General features: G+C 46.8%; 5 protein-coding genes across 5 annotated transcripts; 2 read left to right on the forward strand and 3 right to left on the reverse strand.

Annotated features, from left to right (window-relative positions):
* Positions 1 to 590: 590 nt before the first annotated feature.
* F4813DRAFT_357109 (DUF221-domain-containing protein) lies at positions 591 to 5,184 on the forward strand. The gene is made up of 3 exons (XM_049243071.1): positions 591 to 1,080; positions 1,148 to 1,280; positions 1,346 to 5,184. The coding sequence occupies exons 1-3, from the start codon at positions 1,065 to 1,067 to the stop codon at positions 4,956 to 4,958; spliced, it is 3,762 nt and encodes a 1,253-aa protein (XP_049100502.1). The 5' UTR covers positions 591 to 1,064; the 3' UTR covers positions 4,959 to 5,184.
* A 460-nt stretch (positions 5,185 to 5,644) lies between these two features.
* Positions 5,645 to 8,986, forward strand: F4813DRAFT_357112 (Nonaspanin). The gene is made up of 3 exons (XM_049243072.1): positions 5,645 to 6,412; positions 6,495 to 8,538; positions 8,603 to 8,986. Exons 1-3 carry the CDS (start codon positions 6,331 to 6,333, stop codon positions 8,619 to 8,621), a joined length of 2,145 nt encoding a protein of 714 aa, XP_049100503.1. The 5' UTR covers positions 5,645 to 6,330; the 3' UTR covers positions 8,622 to 8,986.
* Positions 8,987 to 10,600, reverse strand: F4813DRAFT_357115 (HotDog domain-containing protein). Its single transcript, XM_049243073.1, has 4 exons — positions 10,075 to 10,600; positions 9,560 to 10,006; positions 9,301 to 9,441; positions 8,987 to 9,211 (listed from the first exon to the last, which is right to left on the reverse strand). The coding sequence occupies exons 1-4, from the start codon at positions 10,250 to 10,252 to the stop codon at positions 9,141 to 9,143; spliced, it is 837 nt and encodes a 278-aa protein (XP_049100504.1). The 5' UTR covers positions 10,253 to 10,600; the 3' UTR covers positions 8,987 to 9,140.
* A 940-nt stretch (positions 10,601 to 11,540) lies between these two features.
* F4813DRAFT_357121 (mitochondrial carrier) lies at positions 11,541 to 13,426 on the reverse strand. Its single transcript, XM_049243074.1, has 2 exons — positions 12,916 to 13,426; positions 11,541 to 12,856 (listed from the first exon to the last, which is right to left on the reverse strand). Exons 1-2 carry the CDS (start codon positions 13,174 to 13,176, stop codon positions 11,888 to 11,890), a joined length of 1,230 nt encoding a protein of 409 aa, XP_049100505.1. The 5' UTR covers positions 13,177 to 13,426; the 3' UTR covers positions 11,541 to 11,887.
* A 540-nt stretch (positions 13,427 to 13,966) lies between these two features.
* F4813DRAFT_52141 (DUF1014-domain-containing protein) lies at positions 13,967 to 15,274 on the reverse strand. The gene is made up of 2 exons (XM_049248598.1): positions 14,746 to 15,274; positions 13,967 to 14,605 (listed from the first exon to the last, which is right to left on the reverse strand). The coding sequence occupies exons 1-2, from the start codon at positions 14,898 to 14,900 to the stop codon at positions 14,077 to 14,079; spliced, it is 684 nt and encodes a 227-aa protein (XP_049100506.1). The 5' UTR covers positions 14,901 to 15,274; the 3' UTR covers positions 13,967 to 14,076.
* Between the last annotated feature and the right edge of the window lie 107 nt (positions 15,275 to 15,381).

Raw genomic sequence — 15,381 nt, forward strand, 5'->3', positions numbered from 1 at the left:
ATTGAGCAATAATTCATCCAGAGGATCTCGACCGCTCGTTGCTATGTTCTGGGAATATCCGACCTAAACGTGGGCCGTTGCGAACCCAATGAGAGTAGCAATCAGGGCTGTTAGTTGTAACCGCTTGAATATTATACCATGTTTGCATGTCCTCAAAAATGCAAGAATACAAAATAGAACAGCCGCGCGTGAGTTGGGTCCAATCACAGTCGGCGTGTTCCGTAGCTTGCCCGAAATATGAAGCGGTATTACACAGGTACCTAACGGCACAGCGGCAACACGATAAAAGAACTTGGTCCTTATCAAGTGGGTCGTTTCAGGGGGTTTAAGCTTGCCAAGTCATTTAGAGCAGGCGCCTCTGACATCAGTCTTTTAATTTCTGCTGTACAACCATGGAGCAGGTTCATTCATTGGATGCAAGCGGGAGGGAGCATACCCACATGTGGAGAAATCTACTGAAAATCATGTACCATTCACCTGAATTAGTACCTCGAAAATTGCTTGTCTATTCTACCATATCACATGTACCTAAGACGTGTTGTTGTACTTCGTCAATCTCAATCCAGGTTGTAAGGACATTGACGCAGCATCGTGCAAAGTCTCGTCAAATCGGTTGAGCTTCTTAGCTTCTAAATTCAATCTAACCGCCGACTTCTCCTCCTTATCCATTATTCTTTATCCTAATTCTTTTTACGTGACTACCTGAACTACGATAATGCCGTTGTTTCTCTTCCTTGAATTAATTCCTACACCCGTGTCTTCATACGTGGAAATTGTCCTGTTTATTCAGTTCACAATAAATCTTCTATAGCATTTACTATTTACCTCCCTACGCTACCTACAATACATACTTACCTACGTACCTCATACATAACTTAACGCATCTAACCTATCTAATCGTCATCGTCAAAAGACTAGTTTTGTAGCCCCTCGCAATTCCTAAACTCACCCAACCTTCCCCTATTTTCCCTCTCCATTCCTTTATTTAGACTACATATGAGGACGACACCACAACAAGTTTCTCGGGTTGGATTTTAGGTCGGCTAACGACCTAGAGGGACAGCATGCCGGACTCAGGGGGTAAGTTGCGATGCCGTTATACCGATTAATTTCAGGTTTGCGTATGGTGCTAACAAGTATTTCTTAGATCAGGGCACGGCCCAGCGTAATCAGGGCATTACCCTGATAGCTTTTGTTACTGCTCTGAACGTCTCGTTGATAGTCTTTGGCGTTCAGACGGGACTCTTCTTGTTACTGAGAAATAAGCTATCTAGAATATTGTATGCGACCCCCTTAACCCTACTCTTTGCCAAACAGCATGCTGATAAGTTGGATCGTACAACAGCAAGCCCAAAACATACCTTGTACCAGAACGGGAACGAACCGAACCCCCACCAAGTAGTCCCTGGGGCATGGTTAGTACCGTGTTTCGCTTTCCGGATCGCGAGGTTATTAAGAAATGTGGACTGGATGCGTACTTCTTTCTCCGATACCTACAAACCCTACTCGTCATATTTATACCTATGGCCATCGTTATAATCCCGATCCTAGTGCCGGTCAATTACGTTGGCGGACTCAGTCGCAACTTCTCATCGAATACTACCGAGAATAACCCAAACGTCAACTCTACCGATCCCCAGGGCGCTGATTACAGCGACCCTAGCGCGCCGAAATCCAACATCACTGGGCTAGACACGTTGGCATGGGGTAATGTGAGAAAGGACCAGACTAACAGATATTGGGCGCATCTCGTCATGGCAGTCTTGGTCATCATATGGGTCTGCGGTGTTTTCTTTGCAGAATTGAGGGTTTATATTAAAGTCCGCCAGGACTGGCTAACAACTGCTGAACACCGTTTACGAGCTTCTGCGACGACTGTCCTAGTGAGCGGTATTCCCGACAAATGGCTGAATGAGGAGGCTCTCAGAGGCCTTTTTGATGTTTTCCCAGGAGGACTTCGAAACGTATGGCTTACGCGAGACTTGACATATCTCTTAGAGAAAATTTCCAAACGTGACCTAATCCACAAACAGTTGGAGGAAGCCCTGACAGAGTTGATTCGGATGGCGAAGAAAGAGCAACTGAAGAAGAGGGAGGCGGATGAAAGACGGGCGCGTAAAGCATCTAAATCCCACCGACCCACCAAAGGAGAGAGACAAGAGCGTCAAAAGCGGGAGGACGATGCAGCGAAATTGCAGGCCGAAGGTAACCAAGGCATAAGCAGTGGTGATCGGCACGAAGTCCCTCATGATGTGGTTGATGCTGAAGCGGAGGTTAAGACTGACCACCAACCCGATATCCATAGACCATCTACTGGGCGCAGCTTTGTGGCAAGTGGGTTCTCGAAAATAACTGGAGGGTTTGGAAAGGGTGTTGATGCGATGGGTAAGACTGGACAGGAGATATTTGGAGGCGCTAAGAATATTTCGCACGGTATTGACAGTCAAATCGAAACGACAAATGGATTCGTGGCAATAGGAACGCCGCAGAGCCCTTCGCCCGCTCCCCCTACGCGGGGACCGGGCCACCGTCGTGTTCAGCTGCCAGACGAGAAAGACCTTCCCAGGCCGTCGACCCAGAACTCGAACCATCGTCAGGGTCTTGGATCCGAAGAGCCTGTTATGGGGCCGCCTGCATCACAAACACAGCATTATCGTAATGGCTCTTCAATTTCCCAGGATACTATGTTGAAGGGGGAGAATGTTGAAATGCGACAGTTCGGAAATACAACCCGCAAAGTTGATACCCTTGAGGATATGCGACAACACGAAACCATACGATGGTATCAGTTTTGGAAGCCCCCGGCGGGTGGATATGTGTCACCCGTTCCCCAAGGATACGAAGGCGACGACTTTCCGTTTAAGAAGGAGAAGACGCTCTCAGAAAAGATAAAGTCATTCATTCCGTTTGTTGGTGGCGCGGAGCTCGAGCCGGTAGAATACCCTAAAGCTTACAATGAGGAATGGACAGAAGAGAAGGACAGTGGAGCGGAATGGGAGAAGTGGGTTAAGAAATCTAAGCGACCAACTCATCGTCTTGCGATATTTGAATGGACACCTTCCTGGCTACCTGGGCTTCCTTTTCTCAACAAGAAAGTCGATACGATCTATTGGTGTAGACAGGAACTAGCAAGGTTGAACTTGGAGATCGACACCGACCAGAAGAGCCCAGAACGGTATCCGCTGATGAAGTCGGCTTTTATTCAATTCAATCACCAAGTCGCCGCGCATATGGCTTGTCAGAGTGTTACGCATCATATTCCGAGGCATATGGCCCCTCGCACTGTGGAGATATCTCCTAATGACGTGCTCTGGGAAAATATGGCTATCAGCTGGTGGTCTGAGTGGCTCCGGACTGCTGCCGCCGTGGCTTTTGTCGCCGGCATGATCCTACTATGGGCGTTCCCGGTTGCCTTCACGTCCTCTATCTCTCAAGTTAGCACGCTAACAGACGAATTTCCCTGGTTGAGTTTCATCGACGAGAACAAAAATATTCGTAACGTGGTATCTGGTGTTGCTGGTGTTCTACCAGCAGTTCTACTCGCTCTACTTCTCTGGTTGGTGCCGATTATTATGGGCTTCCTTGCTGGCTTTAAAGGAGCCAAGACGGGATCCCAGAAAACGGAAACGGTTCAGAAGTTCTATTTTGCGTTCCTCTTCGTCCAAGTATTCTTGGTCGTCTCCTTAGCTTCGGGTGTCCTCCAGACACTTGACTATATTGCTAACAACCCAACTGGAATTGCGGATCTCCTAGCAGAAAATTTACCAAAGGCCGCAAACTATTTCTTCTCTTACATGATTCTTCAGGCCCTCAGTGTGAGCTCAGGTACATTACTGCAAATTGGGGCTCTCATCAACTGGTACATCATCGCGAGGATGATGAACAAAACGGCCCGGAATAAGTGGTTTACCAATACTAAGCTCCCTGAAGTGAATTGGGGAACTACCTTCCCGGTCTATACGAATTTCGCTTGTATCGCGCTGATCTATTCAGTCGTCGCCCCAATTATCTCCATCTTCGCCATCATCACCTTCAGTCTCCTGTGGATGGCAAATAGATACAGCATGATCTACGTGAACCGCTTCACAAGCGACACTGGTGGTGTGCTATATCCGCAGGCCATCAACCAAACTTTCACGGGGCTTTACGTAATGGAGTTGTGCCTTGTCGGCCTGTTTTTTCTTGTTAGAGATGAGAATGGCGAAGTTGCATGTGCACCGCAAGCTATCATTATGATCGTCTCAATCTTTCTCACCGCCATATACCAACTCCTCCTGAACAAGTCATTTGGGCCATTGTTCCGGTATTTACCTATTACCTTCGAAGATGAGGCTGTCCTGCGGGATGAAGCATTCCAGCGCGCACAGAACCGCCGTCTAGGCCTTGATGATCGTGACGACGATGTATCCGATAAAGAGGACTTACCGACACACGAAAGTGAAAGCCAAAACAATTCTATGGATGGCGCTGATGACAAGACGGGGCGAGGTAATAAGTTTACGAACTTTAAGCCTGTTAAGGGCATTGTCCACGCTAGTACCTGGGCAGCTCGTGGCAGTAAAAATACCTACAATCGTACTTTTGGCAAGGCAGAGAAGGGGTTTAAGAATGTCAACAAGTATCGTGAAGAACGTCGACAGAAGGATCTCGAGGCGCAGAGGGCCATTGGTGAGGCTCTATACGGCGGATTTCACGATGAAATTGAGGATCTCATACCCGAGGAAAGAGACGTTCTCGTTAGGCGTGCGTTCATGCACTCAGCCCTGCGTGCAAAGCGGCCGACTGTATGGATTCCTCGTGACGACCTAGGAGTGAGTGACGACGAAATAAGAAGGACGAGGGAATACAGTGAACACATTTGGATTTCGAACGAGGGCACGGCACTCGACAGCAAAGTGCGGGTTGTATACGGGCGCGCGCCACCGGACTTCTCAGAGCTAGATATCATCACCCTCTAAAGGAAGAGACACGTGAACCAAAATGTACATAGAAAACATACGACGGAATGACCAAGGTTGGAGTTCGTTGCATAGCCGGTGGAGAGGTATACCCCATGTTGCACAAGGCCTTTAATAGAACTTCCTAAATAGATAGGCTCTCTGATTTCTGGATACTACCCGATTTACTTGGACTTGCATATGTGATCCTACGCGAACCTGCTTGACTGAGCATTCCCCGTGGCGCCATGTTTGAAGATTGTTAGTAGTAAATTAAAGCTGGCAGATAAGCTTTCTAATATACCGGGTTTATCTGTATACATGGTATGATACGATACGCACTGAGGTTTATAATAAACGTTTCCGAAACTATTTCAACTTCCTTGCATGCTTAACTTTCTTGCAGAAGCAGTTTACCCGTGAATTTAAGCGTTTGACAATACGAATTATAGCACGCATTCATGTGCCTATATTTAGGATGTTTAGGTTATGCTCCGCTCTGCTTTACGCACTGTAAGCGTATATGAGATCTGGACAGTTTATACTGTATAACTAGATTATTATTTACATGGACCGGGGCAGATAGATAACGGCTGGACTGCGGAGCCCGACGGGGGGTAACACCTACATAACTCTATGTATGTATGTAAAGACGTGACAGGTGGACAGGTGGACAAGGAGACAGGGGGACAGGGGGACAGGGATATAAGGAATCTGCCAAGATCCAAATTCTAGCGCGATCGGTCGACGGGCTTCGTAAACTGTACAATACATACATAATGTACCTAGTATGTATCTCTCTCCGTTCTATTGTCTTTCCTTTTCCTTTTCCTTTTCCTCTTCCCGATCTCTCGAACAGTAAGGTACCACAGTAATCATAGGTACCTAATCTCTCTCTCTTCCGGTCTCAACTCGACATTACAACTCAAGGTTAAGGTTCTCTTTAATAAAGAACGTGTTAACCTAGTCCTTGTTCCGAGTACGGTACTATAACATCAGCCCAACGAGCCAAAAGCAGTGCCGCAAGATCAGCGTCAGCATCAGTCTTCAGCTAAAAAGATCATCCCTCACATTGTTCTGTCCTTCTAGGTGGTACTAAGTACCCATTACACTCGTTTAAACCCATCCTTCTATCGTCCTTTTGGCGTTTCATTTGCAGCCGCGAAACGAGCCAAAGCAATAGGATCCCGCGACGTTCTTGTTCTCGTCGCAACACAAATAGTAATTCATTCCAGTCACTTGACAGATCTGCAAACCGTATAACACGGAACTCTACCTAGAAGTTCTCGCGCCAAGTAGTGAAGCTGGGCGAAAGCCAGACGTCTAACACGTTGCTAAGCTAACCGAGTTGATGTATTTCGAGACGCAATAGCGATAGGAGGATATACGCAAAATGGGCGAATCCCTGAGGAACAGTCTGAAATGGCTACTTTCTCTTCTCATAGTCTCACAAGTTCATGCTTTCTATATTCCGGGTAAGCTGAATCCAGGCGCCCGGTCTATGTCGACGCGCCCACTTCAAGTATGCGACGTCTAACGAATTATACATGAACACAGGTTGGTCGGTAAAGAGTTACAAGGAAGGCGAACACATTCCTTTACTCGTTAATAAAGTCTATTCCGATAATACGCAACTGCAATATGCCTACTACGATCTTCCGTTCGTCTGCCCGCCCACGGGTAAAAGCCACGGTCCCGGTCTACTAAGCGGTCAGAGCATCTCACTCAACCTCGGAGAAGTCCTTCGTGGTGACAGGATTATGACTTCAGACATTGATCTTACCATGGGACAAGACAAAGAATGCAGTTTTCTATGCGAGCAAGTGGTTACAAGAAAGGATCTAAGGAGAGCTAAGGAGCTGGTTAGGGAAGGATATGTGGTAGAGTGGATCGTCGACAATCTACCCGGCGCCACTAGTTTCGTTACCGTCGACAAGTCGAGAAAGTATTATGCTGCCGGCTTTAAGCTCGGCTTTACCGATTACTCGTCAAGCACCGGAAAGCCGCGTTACTTTCTTAATAACCATCACACCATCGTTATTCGATACAAGGCGGCGTCAGGTCGAGCCGGCGAGAAGGGAGGTAAAATAGTCGTCGGTTTTGAGGTCTATACCAAAAGCATTGGACCGAACGTCAAACGAGACAGCGGCTGCGCTGCCGATCTCCACGATGTTGAGGACCGCTTCGAACTCTACATGGCCCCAAATAAGACAACCGATTTTCAGACGCAGTATCCCCGCTCGTCTTACCACCCCGCGGCGATCGAAGAAGGCGATGATGATGATACCATCTCCATCCCCTACTCGTATTCTGTGTACTTCCGCGAAGACGAGTCGATCGAATGGAATCGTCGTTGGGATTTGTACTTCGTTAACTCGGAGGAGGGCTCTCGAATCCACTGGCTAGCCATTATCAACTCCCTGATTATCTGTGGCCTGCTCAGTGGTATCGTTCTCATGATCTTGGCCAAAACTATCAGGTCTGACATCAAAGGATACAAGGAAGGTTCTATCGAAGATGGCAAGTTACGCAAGGGGAAGCCTGGCAAGCGTAGTCCTAAATCTGAGAAGGCAGGATTTGGCGTCCTCGAGAGAGAAGCCGATGTGGATAAGGAAATAGAAGTATCATCCGATGATGAAGCGCTAGAGGATGTCACGGGCTGGAAGCTTTTACATGCGGATGTCTTCAGGAAGCCTGAGTATGGTCATCTGCTCGCTCCACTTGTCGGGTCAGGCATGCAACTTCTATTCATGGCCATTGGTTTGGTTTTGCTAAGTGCTATTGGCATCTTGAACCCTAGTTTTCGCGGTGGCTTCCTTAGCGCTGGGTTCGGCCTCTTCGTATTTGCGGGCGTCTTTTCTGGTTACTTCTCCGCAAGGGTATACAAGACTTTTGACGGAAAAGACTTTGGGAAGAATGCTCTTGTTACGGCATTCTTATTTCCTGGCCTACTGTTTGGTCTGATCTTTATACTAAACCTCTTCGTTTGGGCGCAAGCCTCTAGCACTGCTATACCATTCGGAACTTTGATAGCTATTGTGCTACTATGGCTTTGCATTCAGGTCCCACTGGTATATATGGGCTCTTGGTACGGATTCGTCCGCACAAACGCATGGGAACATCCTACCAAGACTACGAGCATCCGTCGTCAAGTCCCCAACCAAGCTTGGTATGCCAAGAGGTTACAGTCGATCCTCCTTGCCGGCCTGGTTCCATTTGCCGTGATCTTTATCGAGCTTCTCTTCGTATTCCAGTCGCTATGGCAGGATAAGAGCGGGTACTACTACGTCTTCGGTTTCCTAGCTGTCGTCTCCGTTATCCTGGTTCTGACTATTGCCGAGGTCACGGTTGTGACTATCTATGTCCAGCTCTGCTCCGAGAACTATCACTGGTGGTGGCAATCCTTCTTCGTGGGCGGCGGAAGTGCCATATGGGTGTTCCTATACAGCATCTGGTACTACTTCGCTAACTTGCATATATCGGGTTTCGTGAGCTCTATGCTATTCTTCGGATATAGCTTTATGGCGTGCTGCGTTTACGGACTTCTTACTGGCACCGTGGGATTCCTGACGGCGTATGCATTCGTCAGGAGGATATATAGGTGAGTGCATCGATTTTACTACTATGCCATGACAAATTAGAACATTGCTAACATGTGTCTTTAGTGCTATTAAGGCAGACTAGATGATTAACAAATGAGCGAACGTGATAACGTATTAATGAGACGGATATAATATTTCATATCTTTGCTTTTTTATGGCTTTTGTGTATATCTGGGAGCTCTTATTTTGGCGGTGCTAAGCTCCTATTGTAAGGACTCGGCCATATTAATTGGATAGAAAGCTGGCGTAGGAGTTTGAGCCTAGGCGTCTCGAAAATTTTGCCGCCTTTTGTTAAGCCGACTCTACGTCCATAAGCTGTCGTCTAATATCTCTGAACCTTCGGGTCCTTACGACATGTCGTTACCGGCGGCTCTAATCAACCTACACCATATAAGTTAACATGTAATGGCATTGTTATACATTTGTATATACCTCAAGCTATGGATATATGAAGAAATAACTTGTTTACTGCCAATGATGCGTATAACGCTTGCTTGGGTAAAAATAATATGCGCGTAACATTGTAACATGAAATAAGCACAAATGTATACAACCTAAATCCTCACTCATCTAACCTCTAGAAACTAGCCCAGTCTCTCGCTCATAGCTTGCTCTGGCCAGACCTCCGTTCAATGGCGAGCCAGACCCCGTCACCTTCGGCCATGACGTTTCCTGTGAGATATTAGCATTCGAGTTAGCCTAGATTATATTGCCTTTCCCAGATTTATTGAAGGGGGGGGGGGATAGGAGGTGATGCTCACCATTCTTATCTTCTAACGTGCCCCTGGCGTATATCTTCCGGCCCTCTTTCCGCACCACGCGCCCGCGGACCAGCAGGATCTGCGGGAGCCGGATCGCGCGATGGTAATGCGTTGTGAAACGAACCGTGTACGCGCTGTTTGCTACAGTTTTCCTCGTCAGCAGTCGTCTGCTACGGCATACCCGACTATATAGCATGCTAGGGGGTGGGTAGGTAGACAGGTAAGGGAGATATATATATATAAACAGGAGTAGACTCACCACTCTGGGAATTCGCAACCGTCCCCATGACCTCGTCCATCAGCAGCCCGTGCATACCGCCGTGCATGATGCCCGGGAAGCTCTGGCAGCCGTCTCCCAGATCGACCAGGGCGCTGAACAGCACGAACGGATTCCGCGGGTCCTCGCCGTTTTGCTTACCGCCGCCGCTCAGGAGGGCTTCTGATGCGGAGAGTGCTTTTTTCTGCTTCTTTCCCTTGTTCTCCCCTTTGCTGCTACGACTGCTTTTGGTGCTGCCGGATGGGGCCGAGGCCCCGGCCCCGACGGGAGACACTTCGCCGGTGCCGGCGAAGGAAGGAGAGGAGGAGGAGGAGGATCTGGGTTTGACGGGTTTGACGGGCTTGACGAGTTGATAGAAAGTCACGCATGCGCGGGCGGTTGTGGGAGTGTTCATGGTCTTGCGTATGAGGCTGGAGCCGCCGTTGGGTACTACGGTTATAAGGGTTAGTACCTAAGTAGCTGATTTGTAAGAACCAAGTTCTTCGATGGGTACGTACGCGGTCGCCGGTCCGGCACGCCGATTTCGAGGATAGCCGGGTCTGAGAGGAGCGCTGCGCACCAGGGGATCGCCTTGAAGTGCGCGAGGGGGTCCGCAACTACCTGGTTGTGCTCCGCGGGCTTTGTCGCCGGATCGGCTGGGTTCGAGGCGGGGGAGGAGGAGGAGGAGGAGGACATGATGGTATGGCTTGGAGTGTATAAGTTGCGAGAGGGTTTGTTTAAAAGGTTAGTTGAAGAAATGTAAGAGCAATCACTTTAGTTAAATGGAATAGATGAGTGTATGGCCGAATGCAGTAGTCAATACACGAGAAGATTGCTTGTATGCGCATCAGCCCTTATAACAGGGAGCGTATGTCAGCTTTGAGATCCTTGACCAGCGCGTAAGTGATACATAGGAGAGGTATATATAATATTATTAGCTACAAGGATAAGGTAGGTAACAAAAGCAAAAACCTGGGGAATCCATGGAGCCCTCTTTAAAGCGTACTCTGTGTGTGTGTGTGTGTGCAATATGGGGATCACCCATTCATCCATCCCTACCTACGCAGCAGCAGTAAGCTGACTGGCTTTCAAGCAAGCTATGAGCTCATGATTCTAGCCATTCGTCGATCCGAGTAACCTGCCATCCCGTATATCCACCGTCACCTAGTCAGCTCCAGGGAGCCGAACCGGTAGGTAGCTCTGTACCCATTTGACAATGCCGAGCGAAAAGGTGGCCGCTCCTTGGTTGGTAGATGTACATAGGTGACGCTGTGCCTAGCTGACCTGCAGGACTGTACTAGATGCAGCGATGGTGGCTTTGGGCGGACGCCACTAAGAAACTACAGTGACTAGAAAAAATAAACGTTTAATGCCATTTTTACACCAAAACTCACCAAGTTCTAATACGTATAACTTCATATATTTATATAAAATCAATATTTAAAATTTTATAAGCCTTTTAATTACTAATAAACTAATATTTTTACCAATTTAAATTAATTCTTAAAATTATTTAAGCGCGGATATTTAGCATAAAGCTTATGGTATTATAAAAGTGGCAACTTTTATATGGGAAAAGGTAATATTTTCGATTTTTAAAGGTTTATTTTTATAAAAACTTACATAACTTTACCAATTTAATTATAAAAATTACAAAATTAATCTCATTATAATATTTAAGTAATTATTCATTAAAAAACAATCTTTAATCTTTTAATTTTATATAAATATACTAAGAAAATAAATATTAAACCTACTTTTTATATCTTTAAATTTTAACCTTGATGTAATAAGATGTAAAAACATTTTGGACGTTTTTAAATTCGCCCCATTGTAGAGCGCGTCCGGTCGTGTTGATCTACGGGGTTCAGACTCCCGAGACCCAGGTTGTTGGAATCAGCTGCTGAGCTCCTACGGGATTTATTTGGAACAAAAAGCAAAAAGATAAAAAGGGAATTGACAATATACGCCACATAGGCCGCTGTATATTTCCATATGTGAGTTCCAACCCACCAGTGTCTTGAAGTTTTATGCTCGAGTCGAACTTCAATAAACTAGTAATTTTTTACTATGCAAAAAATAAAACCGGATGTAAAATAGATTCAATGGGAAAGGGGCTGCTAACAATTGTTGTATATAATACTTCTCTCTATGTCATGCCTTGCTATTCCATGTATCCATACCTATGCACAGGGGCCCCAAGTCCTCAGTCATCGCGAGCCATCGCGAGCCAGACTCCAACTCGTCATGCTGCACCCAAGCATGGTATATGCCATAAACGCCTACACTCCGATAATGCTACCGCAAATCCATCATATGTACAACTTTTGTCTAGATGTTGAACAGTATCTTCAACCGCTCCCACGTGTAGAAGCTCACGGCACCCATAGGTAATACCTTTACATAACCAATCGATAATCCGACGAAGAACCCGGGGATCCCTCGTTCTCTAAAGATCATACCCGCCGTCTGACCTATTCGCAAGCGGTGGCCATCACCCACAGCCCCACTAACTTGTTGTCGTCGTCTGATCACCTCCAGCGGGTAAGACACGGTTTGTGATACAACACCTGCGAGCCCTCCAGCTATCAGCTCAGCCCATGCTTGAAGCGGTGCAGGCTTATCGGCGGGAGCGTTGGGGGGCTTAGCAAGGGTAGTATATTTTCGAATAGACGGTAGACGGAAGAGATCGCTCACGGTGTCATGAGTTAAAAATGACACGCCGGCGTACGGTACCATACCCAAGAGAGTTGTAGAAAACCCCCTATAAAAGTTAGCCAGGCCAGAGCGAGGGGTTACAGACTGCGCTGTTGCTGCTGTGGCCGCGGCTATATTTCCTGTGATACCTGACCCGGCCCCTGTATTCGCAAGACGTGGCTTCGATAGAGGGTGTTCGTGATAAATCTTTTTGCAGATGTCGATAAGCGACGGTCGCGTAGCCTTCGTTTCAAATGCCATCCGTACGCGAAGAATCTCTAAAGGATATGTGAGGAAGACCGATGTCACACCAGCCAACGCACCGGACGAGAATCGCCGTAACCACGTTTCCTTTTCGCGGTTTGAGCCGATAATCAAGGCGCGGTATTGCTCGTAGGCAACAAATTTTACGGCGGCGTAAGGGTATATTTTCAGGAGGGTCGCCGAGTGTCCGCGAAATAGTCCTAGGACTCCGTCCCGGGCGTATATGTCGCGTATCGCTATCCCGAAGCCGGCCCACGAACCCTGATACTTTGCGAACTGCGGATTGCTGGTCTGGAAGAGGATCTTGACTCGATCGAGAGGAGCGACGGTAGTCTTGGCCTGGAGACAAATTGTGAGCACGCGACCAGTTTGGGCATTGAGTAGACAAGAATACATACAGCACACCCTGCGAGACCTCCAGCGACGAAAGAACGAAAGACATAGTCCATACTATGTTTATCCGGCCGTTTCCCCTTCATTGCTATCGGTGGTTTATCATCGACTGAATCTGTACTTGGGCTTCGCGCCGTAGCTCCCGTGACGGCATTACTAGCTTTCCTGACAACACCATCCATTTTGCTGACAATGGTATTTGCATTTTCCTCTCCTTGAGATGTGAACTCGGACCTCGCGGCATGATTTACAGCAGCCGATGGCATTACTACGCCACCGACCTTGTCTCCGATATAATGCAATAGACCCTACGTTATAAAAATAAAACAGCAAAAAAAGTTAATAGTACATGTCTATGTTGATCGGGTCCGCCTCGTGAGGATTCTCGGGTGTCGCGTAGGGGTGTGATGAGGGGGTGTCGGCAAAGACGAAAGTTGGTGGGAAAACGGATGGAGATTGCGGTGCCCCGGATTTTGCGCTGACGAAGCGATTTAGGGATTTAGAACAGCCGCGAACATCACTTCCTTTTTATTATACATACCTAACTAGGTATTGTACATACTGACATAACGTACCCCCTGTAGATATCCCGAGTCCCGAGCCGAGGCTTGCCGAAGCTTAGCCCATCTACCCGATGCAATTTCAAGCCAACTCCGCCTTCGATTTTTTACACTATCACGAGACCTCTCTCGCTCGCAGCGTATTGTCTTTAAACAGTAATAACTGTTCAGGTGATCATCACGAGATGTTTTGGATTGTAGTGGGCTTTGCATACGAATCGGTGTATTTATTTACTAGACTTATGCACTCTAACGCACTATTCGCCAATGGAGAGGACAATGCTTCAATTGGCGAGATTGGCGAGATGAAGACGCCAAAATATGAATATCCTGTAAATTTCGTTGATGTAGTCAATCCTACAAAGTCAACCATAAATTATACATAAGTACACATATATTACGAAGTACATGATCTATGTATATGCTAACTTCTTTGCATATGGCTTTGTTCTCCAGCTTGGACGAGTTTGCCCCAAGCCATGTCCCAAAGGACGAAAAACTCATCTTTCTCATCAGAAAGATGAGATGGCCAATTACAAAACCGACCCTCATGTCCTATATATACCTTAATTTCTTGCTCCTTTCAACCCATGCAGAACTTACTCCCTATTCAGAGTCGTCGTACCGGCCTTCGATTCGGTCCAATTCATTTTGCTTTAATGCAGCGATCTCTTCCTTTGTCGCATTATAACGAACATTCGTAGTGTTGTTGCGTGGGTTTTCTTCGCTTTTCTCAAATTCATTTTTGATTTTTTCCTTCCTCTGACTGAAGTTCAGTTGAGTTCCTTCGTCCTTCATCTCTCTCTCGCGCTTTTCCTTGAAAGCCTCAAATGCAGCCTTGACCCTTCTACTGGGATTTCTATCTGCCTTTGCAGCATTAGTCCTCTCTTCAACCCACTCCGTTTCCCTTAGTGCGGCATTAATTCCAGACCCTCCTCGTGTCGGGACGCCTTTGTTGTTATTTTCTTCAAGACCAGCCTGAAACATGATGTGACCTTGATTTGTTTTTTTAACAGCCGTCTTAGAATTCTTGGGTCCAGGGCGAGTTGGTAGACTCTTTTCCTCTTCGGCAGCAAGAGCTTTCTTTTCGGCCTTTTTCCGGGCTTGCTCTGCCTCCTTTGCTTCCTGCGCTTCTCTGGGTATAAGTTAGCATATGGCTTGTCAGGTGTGTCCTTTGCCTCTTATAATCCGATTATATACCTAAGGTAGGTAGGTAGGTAGGTAACCAATTAAACTCGTCAGAACATTTCAACAAAGAAAAAGTATGAAGCGCACTTCTTGGCATTATTTTTAGCACCCCTATCCCAATCGGCGGCCTCTTCCGCCGCCTTCTTCGCCTTCTCTGCGGCAGCCTTGTTGGCAGCGGTCTGAGCCTTTCTGGCTTGGCCGGCGGCCTTCTTGCTACCGTCGTCTCCTCCTTTCCCAGCCATGGGTTTAAATATAAGTTGAAATAATAAGACTGGTATTATATATTTGTTTGCTTCAGTATTATGGGTCTCCCCATAGAGATGGGACAGACAAAGCTATCAAGATGTGACCTGTCGATAGGACGGAGAAGAGGGGTAGAATCTTAGTAGCGGGGTTGAGGATTGACATCATGCAAGGCGTTATGTTATGTACGTATATGCCTAATGCGAGTATAAGATTGTGGATAGGTAGGTATACATACGTGTTTAATATGTATGGAAGCTAAGGTCTAATATACCTATGTAACTATGCAAATACATAGGTATGTTTTTAATTTAGATAACTACTTAACCTGGGAGTTTATAAGGACGTCTGAATAATTGCCGATTGATATTATCATCCATGTGTTTTTCAACTTTCATTCTGTTGGTTCCAAATTCGAGAATTGGTGAGGCTGAGCATAGCTGGCGGCTATACAAGAGAGATCATTGGTTACCGACGCCG

This window comes from Daldinia decipiens, assembly GCF_022478715.1.
Source record: "Daldinia decipiens strain CBS 113046 unplaced genomic scaffold F4813scaffold_13, whole genome shotgun sequence".
Classification (NCBI taxonomy): Eukaryota; Fungi; Ascomycota; class Sordariomycetes; order Xylariales; family Hypoxylaceae; genus Daldinia; species Daldinia decipiens.